At 46.8% G+C, this 11,800-nt stretch overlaps 2 protein-coding genes across 2 annotated transcripts; both read right to left on the bottom strand.

Moving 5' to 3' along the window:
• Window positions 1–2,861: 2,861 nt before the first annotated feature.
• Window positions 2,862–3,335, bottom strand: LOC129401739 (endogenous retrovirus group K member 19 Pro protein-like). The gene has a single exon (XM_055124557.1). It carries the CDS (start codon window positions 3,333–3,335, stop codon window positions 2,862–2,864), a length of 474 nt encoding a protein of 157 aa, XP_054980532.1.
• On the bottom strand, window positions 3,165–4,766 carry LOC129402146 (endogenous retrovirus group K member 6 Gag polyprotein-like). The gene has a single exon (XM_055127455.1). The coding sequence runs from the start codon at window positions 4,759–4,761 to the stop codon at window positions 3,409–3,411; it is 1,353 nt and encodes a 450-aa protein (XP_054983430.1). The 5' UTR covers window positions 4,762–4,766; the 3' UTR covers window positions 3,165–3,408.
• Between the last annotated feature and the right edge of the window lie 7,034 nt (window positions 4,767–11,800).

Below are 11,800 nucleotides of genomic sequence, written 5' to 3'. Positions count from 1 at the left end.
CTAGAGATCATGGCTAAGTATGCAGTCTGAGGCCCACAGTCCACTGATTGCGAGAAGTGCTCGGGGCGTGCCCTCTGATGTCCTCCACGGCAGTCACACGGGGCTCCATACAGCATCCGCAGAAGCCGGGACGGGTCCGCTGGCGCGCCCAGGCCGGCCAATGCTGGTCTCGTGATGGTCAGAAGGTGAAGATTGGGCAGCCATCGAGGTAAAGACCGGGTCATCTGCTTCATGGTCTCTGAAAAGGAAAAGACAGACCCTCTCAGGGATCGACCCTGGAGCCATCATTCCCCGATGCCTCGCCTGACTCTTTGGAGGAAGGGTCATCGGGGGGTGGGTGCTTCAAGGGGCAGGTTAGGCGCTCAGGGATCCAAAAAGGCTGGGCTGCCTCTTGTGGAAATATACAAACCGCGCCTCTGGATTTTATGAGGACAGGGTCTGGGCCCTTCCAAGTGTTATCCAGGACATCCTTCCATTTGGCCAGGGCGGGTGAGGCCCTTGGGGGTGTCACATGCCTGTCAGCAGCGGACTCGCCAGCATCGTCCAAATTCAAAAAATTAAGTACAAACGAGGCCAAGGCAAGGGTGCTTCTGGGGGACCCTATATGATCCCATCCCCCTTTTAGTTTATTCAAGTAGGTTTTGAGTGTTCTATGTGCCCGCTCCACCATGGCTTGGCCCTGAGGGTTATAAGGGATGCCCATCACGTGAGCGACTTGCATATGTGCACAAAACAGGCGGAATTTCTGGGAAGTATACACAGGGCCATTATCAGTCTTCAGCACCCGAGGTTTACCCCAGGCGCTCCAGGCCTCCAGGCAGTGTTGGATGACATGGGTGGCTTTCTCTCCCCCTAACGGGGTGGCCACAATTACACCGGAACAGGTGTCTACTGAGACATGTACAAATTGGGTCTTGCCAAAGCTAGGGACGTGGGTGACATCCATTTGCCACATGTGTAAAGGCCTAAGGCCCCGAGGGTTAACGCCCGCGTTCCTGACAGGGAGGTACCGAACACAATCCTTACAGCTGGTCACAATTTCCCGAGCTTGTTTCCGAGTAATTTGGAATCTGTGCACTAAGGTCCCAGCTGTAACATGGAACCTCTCATGGAAGGCGCGGGCCTGCTGCTTAGATTCCACCAACATGACCAAGGGGCGGGTGGTGGCATCTGCTAGGGCGTTACCCATTGCCATGGGGCCAGGGAGAGATGAATGTGCACGAATGTGTGTGATGAAAATGGGATTACACCGCAGTAAAAGGCAGCTTTGTATTTTCCTAAAAATCTGGGACACAGGGCTCCGATCCTTGATGAGCCCAGCAGTTTCTAGGACCTTCAGGGCATTCACTACATACACGGAATCAGATACCAAATTCAGGGGTTCAGGGAAGCGGGCAAGAACTTCAAACACTATTTTACATTCCACTATTTGTGGGGAGCGTGGACCATAATTCCTACGGACCACCTGTCCATTAACCGAATAGGCCCCTATGCCTGATTTGGAGCCATCTGTGTAAACGGTGGTCGCCTCAGGTATGGGGTGTTTTACAGTAACCACGGGAAAGATCAATGAATGTAAGGCAGCAAAACGGCTAGAGGGTGCTGGGGGAAATGGTTATCCATTTCTCCCATAAAAACTGTGGCTAAGATTGACCAGGAATCCTGCTCAGCCATCAATATCTGGCGCTGTTGTGAGGTGTAAGGAACAATCAATTTTGCTGGATGGAGTCCAAAATGTTCAAGAGAACGTTGAAGGCCCTTCAGAGCCAATTCAGCAACTGCAGCGGGGTATGACACGATACTCCTAGAGGGGGAGGCATGGGGATGAATCCAAAGAAGGGGCCCCTCCTGCCACAGCGCGGCGGTGGGGACGCCCTCTGTAGGGAAAACACACAACTGCCAGGGCAGGTTGTAATCTATCCTTGTTAGCTGCGCCTTGCCTATGGCCTGTTCAATCTTTTGCAGTACTGCTCTCCCTTCCATCGTGAGTTCCCTCGGAGAATCTAGAGCGGGATCCCCTTCCAGAGTTTTAAATAGAGGAGCCATTTCACTCGAGGGGATCCCCAGGGAGGGGCGCAGCCAATTGATGTCTCCCAAAAGCTTTTGAAAGTCATTTAATGTGCGGAGATTCCGCAGTTGTATATGGAGCCGCTGAGGGGTAATACATTTTGGAAATATTTTAGCTCCTAAGAAGGACCCAGTATCCGAGAACTGAATTTTTTCGGGGGCCAATTGCAAGTTCCATATTTCAAAGGAGTCCTGTAAGACTCTGAATGCCTCCTGTAGAATGTTCTTATCATGAAAGGCCATTAAAACATCATCCATATAATGTATAACATAGAGCTGAGGAAACTGTATCTTAAGTGGCTGCAAGGCACGGTGTACATATAATTGACATATGGTGGGACTATTAGCCATGCCTTGGGGTTAAACTTTCCATTGATATCTAGAATCAGGGCCCTTATGATTGATTTCCGGGATGGTAAACGCGAAGCGAGGGCGATCCGCAGGGTGTAAGGGGATGGAAAAGAAACAATCTTTAATATCAATGATATATAAATACCAATTAGCGGGTATTGCAGAGAGCAGGGGAAGGCCTCGCTGCACAGGGCCTAGCAGTTCCATTTGGGCATTAATAGCACGGAGGTCGTGTAAAAGCCTCCAGCTACCCGATCGTTTTTTGATGACAAAAACCAGTGTATTCCATGGGGAGGTAGAAGGCTCGACACATCCCCTCTTTAATTGTTCTGCTACAAGAGTCTTCAAGGCTTGGAGCTTATCCATAGGCAGGGGCCACTGAGGCACCCAGACCGGGGATGTCGTGGTCCAGGGAATAGGCAGCTCCTCCCCAGTGGCCCTGACTAAAAACCCAGCCCCTTCCTATCGGTCTGCCCCTCCACTTGTAAAGGTGTTGTTATGCCGTTCGATTTCCTACCTAGACCCTCGCCAAGATGATATCCCATCTTATGCATCATCTGCTGAGCCTTTAGGGAGTAGTCGGTTGTTAAGACCATGCCCATCGCTACTAGCACGTCTCTACCCCATAGGTTCACGGGGAGCGGCAACACATAAGGTGTGAAAGTCCCTTCCTTCCCTTCCTCACTACGCCAAGGGAGCAGCTGCGTACTCACATCAGGGCTCTGTGCATAACCCAGGCCCTGGAGCGCATGGTCCGTCTTCACCAGTGGCCAGCCCTTCGGCCACCAATGAGAGGAGATGATACTGCGGTCGGCGCCGGTGTCTAAGATGCCTTCAAAGCGCCTCCCATGGATGGTGAGCGTTAACTTAGGCCTCTCAGTCAGATCTACTACCAAGAAGGCCTGCTCTGGGCTCATCGTCGATGTTCTCATCGGACGGGTCTGCCTGGGGTCCTGAAAAGCAGCTGGGAAAAGGATAACCTGGGCTATCCTATCGCCTGCTTTGATGACAAAGGTTCCCGTGGGGCAAGAGCAGAGAATAGTGAAATCGGCCTGACCCAAATCCAGCACCCCCGGGAAAACAATAAACCCAAGTTTGGTTAGGGTGTTTCGTCCCACTAGAATGCCAAGGCAGCCGGGAGGAGCCTTGGCTGACAGAGTAGCCGGAACAGCCTGCACCCCAGACTCTGGGGTTATGGTGACGGCGGCGGTGGCACGGAGGTCCAGTTGGGTGACTCGGGGGGGGGGGGGGGGGCTGGAGAGTGGGCCCTTCCTTGACGAACCTGGTCCCATATTTGTTCGGGCCCTGGGTCCGAGGGCCCCTGAAGCCGTTTTTTGACTCAGTGGGGTGCAAGGGAGGAAGTAATTGGCCCCGGAAGTTCCTAATGGAGCGGCATTGTTCTGCAGGGTGATTCCCTTTTCCACAGCGGGAGCATAATCTGGGGGGGGCCCTAGGGGCTCGACAGTCCCTTTTAAAGTGACCCAGTTTTCCACAATTGAAACAGGTCCTCTCCTTAAGCGGACCGGAGGTAGGGGGGCGCTGCGCACAAAGAATAGCAGCGGCCAAACCCTCATTTGAGAGAGGGCCTCCAATCTCTCGACAAATTTTTAGCCAATCCTGGAGCCCCTTGCCTTTCCGTGGGGTGATAGCACTCCTGCATTCCTTAGTGGCCTGCTCGAAAATCAATTGTTCAAGGAGGGGGGCGGCCATATCAGAGTCTCCAAAAATACGGGCCGCTGCATCAGTCATCCGAGCTACAAAGTCTGAGAAGGGTTCCTGGGGGCCCTGAACAATCTTAGTGAGTTGGTTGCCCGACTCCCCTTTCGCTGAGAGTCCCTTCCAGGCCTTGATGGCCAAGGAGGAGATTTGCGTGTATACCCCCCAAGGGAAATTTATTTGATCATCAGCATGCACTCCCTGTCCGGTAAGCATGTCAGCAGTCCATGCATGTTGTGCAGCCTCTAGGGAGTTGCGATTTGCACGGGCTTGGTCTTGGGCCGCATCGTACCAGAGGGCTTTCCATTCTAAAAATTTCCCATTACTGGGGAGCGTGGCCTTGGCCACATCTTGCCAGTCTCGGGGGGTCATCCTATCCCGGGCCAGTCTTTCAAGTAGGGAAATGGTATAATTGGCATTGGCCCCATATTTTCTGACCGCTTCTGCCAACTCTTTAATCTGATTGAATTCTACCTGAGCATGAACTCTTCCATTCCCATCTCCCTCAAAGACAGGAAAGGCTAGTCTCATCTGCTTATGCAGGTCAGCAGAAAATAAAGATGTTCGGGATGCATGGGCTCCTTCCGTCCCCCGTGCGTATGGCGGGGGCGGGGGAGCCGAAGGCATAGGGCGCGGTAAGTGCGCTCTGCTGTTTGGTTTCGATTACGGAGGTCAGGGGGGCGATAGCGTGCCGCTTCGTAGCGGTGTGCCGCTTTGTAGCGTGCCGCTTCCTGGTCTAGAATTTGCTCTTCTTCAGAACTCGAAAGGGAGTCTTCTGAAGAGCTCTCCTTGGGTTTCAGGCTGGCTGCAGCCATATCCCCCCAGGGATATATTTTCCTCGGCCCACCCGGTCTAGAGCAAGTTGTGCAAACTGTGGGGGGAGGTGCGGCCTCCGCCTCTCCTGCCTCATTCTCGCCCCCTCCGGGCGGTCCCCTTTCCTTGGTTGCGAGTGCGGGGGGTGAGAACTCTCCCCTCCCCCTTCCCTCGCCCTTGCCTCTATCAGGCAGTCCTTTTTTCTTTGTTTCGGGTACCCTTTCATGCGCGCCTAATCTTTCCGACCGCTCGGTTTCTGACAGACTATCCTGGACCCTTTCTAAAATTTGCCGAGTCTCACTGACGACCAGGGAACAAGCCTCATCCTCTAGACAGTTTTTGACCATCTTCCATATAGCCTTAGTGCCATTTCTTAACGTGCCCTTCTTATGTTCTGCATCTAGGTCCTTCCCTAGCTTGTTCCAACAACGGAGGGTAAGGGACCCGGAGACCGTATACCATGGAGCAACGCGGTCTACTTCCTTAACAAAACTGTGCAGTGTCCGGCGGGCAATACGAATGTCCCTCTGACGGAGGAGATCGTTAAGCGTCTCCTGCACAGATTGCGCGGTCCCCATGATGGTTGGGACCGTATTCCCGAGCCCTCAGTCCGCCAAGCACGGCTGCTTGTCTACGTCAGGCTGACGTGCGGCGGCAGCGTCCCAACAGCAGAAGCAGAACAAAAGCACAATACTCAGAAAGAGGACAAAGAATGCTGCCACCCAATAGGTCTCAGGCATACCTCTGGCAACGAAATCAGGCCGTAGTCTGCCTCTCCGAGCCACCCCGTCCTGCAGTTCTGAACCCTCCCTTCGGAACGAAGGGGCCTTCCCCAGGGTGCGAATGAAACTTACCCGGCGTCCCGGGTTTCGGCACCAGTTGTAAGTCGCGTTGTCGAGGTTTCCCTTCGCCAGCAAAGAGAGACGACACCGGTTGAGAGTCCTTCTGCAGCAAGTTTATTGGAGATCTCCACAAATACACAAGTGGGGGGAGGAAGGCCCCGACCCTCAGAGCGATATCCTTCTTATAGAGAAGACCCCTCACTTCTGACGTGTTGCTCGCCCGTTGGCTGTCCTCCAATCACCCCATGTGGGGTGATGCCGGGGCCCGAGCTCTGGAGGTTGTTTACCACCTAGGGCAGCCGGATGTCGGCGCCATCTTTGCTCCATGTGCTCTGGCTCCCTACAGGGAATCTGGGCGGTAGAGGCGCAGTCCCGATCCAAGCATGCTTGGAGATCTCAGCTCCGGGTCCCACACACCTGGGTTCCTCTGCCGGTTCCTTCATGCGTGAGACTCATCCGAATGTGTGGAGAGGGGTCTTGAACATGGCTGTGGCTGGGTTCTGGAGGTCTTCAGCAGCGGGGGATCTGCTCAGGGCAGGGAGGGAAACTTAACCCACCCCTCAGAGGGGCCCTGGTGAAGACAGCCAGGCGCAGGGGCAAGAGGTTCTGCCAATATACTATATACACATACTTATATTCAACAATGTACACCTAAAACTTACATAATATTATGACCCAATCTTACTTCTAATGAAAAGTCACTAGCTATTTTAATGTTTAAAAGGGCTATTGCAAGGCCTATCCTCTGGCCTTACTATAATCAATTGTTTCCATTTCTTGTTCACCTGCAAATTGCCAGGATCTATTATCTGAAAGACAATTTTAATATACAGCTACTTCTTGTAAGTCTTCAACAAAGATTCTCAGTAGGTACTCTATTTTATTTTATTACTTTATTGATTAAAAATCAACAAAGAGGGGCTGGAGCGATAGCACAGCAGGTAGGGCATTTGCCTTGCACACGGTCCACGTGGGTTCAATTAGCAGCATCCCATATGGTCCCTCAAGCCAGTAGTAATTTCTGAGTGTATGAACCAGGAGTAATTCCTGTGCAATGCCAGGTGTGACCCAAAAAGCAAATAAATAAATAAATAAATAAATAAATAAATAAATAAATAAATAAATACCATTTTTAAAAAATCAACAAAGAAAAATTTTATAAAACAAAATTAGAGGGGCTGGAGCAATAGCACTGCGGGTAGGGCATTTGCCTTGCACTCGGCCAACCTGGGTTCGATTCCCAGCATCCCATATGGTCTCCTGAGCACTGCCAGGAGTAATTCCTGAGTGCAGAGCCAGGAGTAACCCCTGTGCATCGCTGAGTGTGATCCAAAAAGAAAAAAAAAAGCAATAAAACAAAATTAGAAATCAAAAAAGTAGATTTTTTTTCAACTTTTCTACAAAAAAATGATATTTTGTGGTCTCAACTCCAAATTTGCCAATATAAAAATAAAATCATCACACTGTTGTATGTTTCCTATAAAAGAAATTCTCTAATAATTGTAGAGTATATGTATGTCTTGAATAAAACTTCAAAATATTTGTGCATTCACAGTGTTAGTTGCTTGTTTAATTACCATTTAACAATGAACTATTCATTTGTTTCCAGAAGCTGTCAAATGGCTGTATGAATTATTCTATACTTTGGCCAGCTGTAATTGAGCAATTGCTGCATTCGAGTTACTAGTATATCTCAATATGTATTAAGTTAGGGAATTCATAAAAAGCACATACATGTAACAGACTGAGCTTTATTTAAGTTTTAATGATTACAAAAAGAAAGGGGAAGATATGTGTCTTAGATCAGACTTTATGCTCAGTTAGTACTTAGGAAAACATAGCAACCTAGAAATAAAGTCACAACAAAGCTGAAATCAAGTCACTTCAAATAAAACTCCTTAAATTTCATATAGTAAGTTATTTCAAATGTGTAGGAGCAAAATCACCACAATGTTTTTATTTTAAAAAATAGTAAAACTTAAAATTGTCTATAATAAGAATGAACTATACATGTTTTATAAAATGATATGCTTTTTCAGTCCTCTGCCCCTCTAGAAGAGCCTGGCAAGCTACCGAGAGTATCCCACCCCCACGGCAGAGTCTGGCAAGCTACCCCTGGCATTTTGGATATGCACAAAAACAGTAACAACAAGTCTCACAATGGAGACATTACTGGTGCCCGCTGGAGCAAATCGATGAGCAATGGAACGACAGTGATACAGTGATACTTTAGGTGCCAGTGTGAGTACAGCAGGTAGGGTGCTGTCCTGCACACAGCTGAACCAAATTTGATTCCCACATCCCATATGGTCCCCAGACCAATACCAGGAGTCTTTGTAATTCTTAATTGTGAATCTAGGAGTAACCTCCGAGCATCAGTGGATATGGCCAAAAAAAATAGGGAAAAAAATAAAATAATAGATTGACTTTAAAGATGCCATGTCCATATCCCTGGTTCCGAATTCTATAAGCGCTCTGATTCTTTCAAAATCCCTCAGAAATTTTTGATTCCCTTGGGATTGGTCATGTGCCTTTGTAATTTTGATGTTGATGAATGTATTTGTCTTTGTGATTCTAAAGCTTTCAAAAATTCTCCAAGAGCAACCTATCAGGAATTTACATGCTAGGGGAATAACAGGACTCATCTCTTCATGCTGTATCTAACCTGGAAAGCTTATCGTCAAAACAACTCTGTCGCTGGAAAAAGAACTGATCAAATAAAACCGACTGATCCCCCTGTGTTACTTTTCTAGACACATCGCAAGAATGATAGAGCACTCTGGTTTCCCCATTGCTATTAGAGCTATTGGAAAATATAATTAAAAGCTAAATCTTCTCTCTACCTTCAATTCCCTCCACAACTGTAGTAGAGAAAGCTTTATGCCTGAATGAGCATTAATCAAAATGTTCTGCATCTCATAAACAATCCACAAGGAAGTTGCAGAGAACAGAAAGAACTGTCATCTCACTACATAGCCAGGCAGATCAATCCTGTCACGGGAGTTAAAAATTGCCACTAATTTGTCAAGCACACACAAGCCACACTGCTCTGGGAGCTCTTTTAGCAGATTCATCACTGAATTCCAAAATTGCAGAATTCCCAGGGTTCAATCCCATCTTGGCCCTGTGCAAAGCAAGCACCCTACTGCCTGTACTATAGCTCCAGGGCTTATAAATCATTTTAATGGCTATATTCTTAATAAGGAAATACATATGGAAATAAATGTTATAGGATAATAGTTGGTTGTGAAATATGTAACTCTAGGGTCAGAGAGAGAGAGTGTTATCAGTAGGAAGCTTGCCTTGCATGAGGCCAACCAAGGTTTAGACCCAGGCACCACATATGAGCCCCACCAGGACTGATACCTAAGTGTAAAACCAGGAATGGCTCTGAGCACCTCCAGGTGTGGCCAAAAAATCAAAACAAATTTTAAAATAATAAAATGTGTAAATATCAAGAGAAAAATTACTGTGCTTTGCTCAATATTAATGTCGATAACTGGGCCAAGGATTCAAAAAATGCTCAGTGGTAATTTATTATGGTGCCAAGTAATATTATCTTCTTTTTTTTTCTTTTGTTTTGTTATTTGGGGGTAAAGGGGGGACCAACCTGGCAGTTCTCAGGGATTACTCCTGGTGAGGCTCAGGGGAACATATGTGCAGCCAGGGATCGAACCCAGGTTGGCGCATGCAAGGCAAGCAATCTACTATCACTCCAGCCTCTAGTAGTCACTTTATGTCAAAGCTCCTTACCAACAACCCTACCATATTTAATGAAAGTCTGAGTGACAAATACTAGGGTGTAAGAAATCACACAACCCGGAGATTCTTCTGGCAGCGATTTATTCAGAGACCTTCTTGGGAAAGAAGAGGAACGAGGGACGAACGGGGAGGAATCCCACCTAGCTAGGCAGCTTCCCTCCTTATCTACCCCTCGCTGCCTGCTTACGCCCAAGTGTCTGCAGCTGATAAACTAGTTACAGCTCGTGGCGTGACAAGACATCCTGATTCCTTATCAGGTGTTTTCTACGAAGCACGGTGTAATTAACAAGAAACAGGTGTCCACGAAGCACGGTCCCGTGGCGGCTCTCCACACTAGGGCAAAGGTATCTTTTTAAAAGTAAGTCTAAACTTTGACATTAAAAATCTTTGTTGACTAAGTTTGTACAGTAATGGAATGGGACATAGAGCAAAAATTTAATAAATTATTTTTAGATTATTCTTAATGATAAAACTAAATTATAATTAGTAATTTGAAGAAAAAGCTTTACGTTCTAGTAGACACTAATTCCAAGTTTCCTGGACAATGATAAAAACAGACAGGTCAAAAACATTTTAAGCAATGTGTTCCAACTTTCTAAGTCTGAGTTTATTGGTATTTTCAACAAAGACAGCCTCTTGCCAAGAGATAAGGAATCAATAAAACTGTGGACAAATCTTGAAGTGCTTAATGTTTTCCTTTTGGAATTACATGTTCAAGTTTAGTGAAAACAATATTAAAGGAAAATGGTACTGAGCACATTAGCAAAACTACATCTTTGTGTTGTTTTTAAAATAAAAGCTATTTTTAGTTTTAGAAATAATTTTTTAATTTTAAAAATAATTCTTTTAATTTTTAAATTTTTAAAAAATTTTAACTCATTTTTAAAAAATTAAAACTATTTTTAAATTACAATAACATGTTTGAAGAGATGGATCTGTAGAACAAAAAGGTAAGAATATTAAGGAAAAAACTAAAACATTGTATTGAAAAGCAACAAACCTTTGGTCTTAGATTATAGAACTGAGATTACCAAGGAGATGCGGAGAACAAGGAGGAGTACCAGAAGTAAAGTAAGAATATTGGTCAAAGGACTTGGGCAGCTTGATGTGGTGAGATACAGTAACTGTAAACATAAACCATAAATGCTGAAGCGATAGCGTTGGGCGTTTGCCTTGCACGTGACCAACCCGGGTTCGATTCCTCTGTCCCTCTCGGAGAGCCTGGTAAGCTACCGAAGTATCCCGCCCACACGGCAGGGCCTGGCAAGCTCCCCATGGAGTATTGGATATCCCAAAAACAGTAACAACAATTCTTACAATGAAGACATTACTGGTGCCCACTTGAGCAAATTGATGAACAATGAGACAATAGTGTTAAATATAATAACAAAATTGATATTTTTTAAAACTAAGACACGAAGGAGGGGGGTTAAGGACTTAATCCAAAGCATTTTCAGAAATGTCTTATCTCTCACTGTCACTGTCACTGTCATCCCGTTGTTCATCGATTTGTTCAAGCGGGCACCAGTAACGTCTCTCGATTGTGAGACTTATTTGTTACTGTGTTTGGAACATTCAACACGCTACAGGTAGCTTGCCAGGCTCTGCCATGGGGGCTTGATACTCTCAGTAGCTTGCCAGGCTCTCCGAAAGGGGCAGAGGAATGGAACAGGGTCGGCCGAGTGAAAGGCGAATGCAAACTTCACTTATTTAGCAGCAGGTGGGGGAAGGGGTGTATGAAAAGTGGCTGAAAGCACCTTTTCCCACTATTCTGTCTTGGGATGATTTTCCACTTCTACTATGTTAAAATTCTCAATATCAGACAACTAGTCACCTTAATGACTAGACAATTTGATTACTAAGGTGTTGATGTCATTTCCTCATGTCTAATGATTTACTCAATTGATTCAGTGACATCTTGAATGAATTGCAAAGAGAAGTTTTTATTCTTTGGTTTGGGGGCCACTCCCCACTAAGTACTGTGGGTCACTCCAAAGGTGCTGAGGTGGGAGGTGGGTACACACATTTTTCTAGATATCAAATGCAGGGCTACTGCATTTAGAGCATGTGCTCCAGCCCAGTGAGCCATTGAGCCATCCCAAAGAAGAGATTCACTAAAACAAACAAACACCCTGCTGACCTTTGTCTTCATTTTGAGACTCACTGTTACTGTTTTGGGCATATCGAATACACGACGGGTCGCTTGCCAGGCTTTGCCGAGCGGGCGGGATACTCTGGGTAGCTTGCCA

Source organism: Sorex araneus, chromosome 2 (assembly GCF_027595985.1).
Source record: "Sorex araneus isolate mSorAra2 chromosome 2, mSorAra2.pri, whole genome shotgun sequence".
In the NCBI taxonomy this organism is placed as follows: Eukaryota; Metazoa; Chordata; class Mammalia; order Eulipotyphla; family Soricidae; genus Sorex; species Sorex araneus.
Note: the sequence above shows the minus strand (reverse complement) of the source record. Positions and strands in the feature narration are given on the sequence as shown.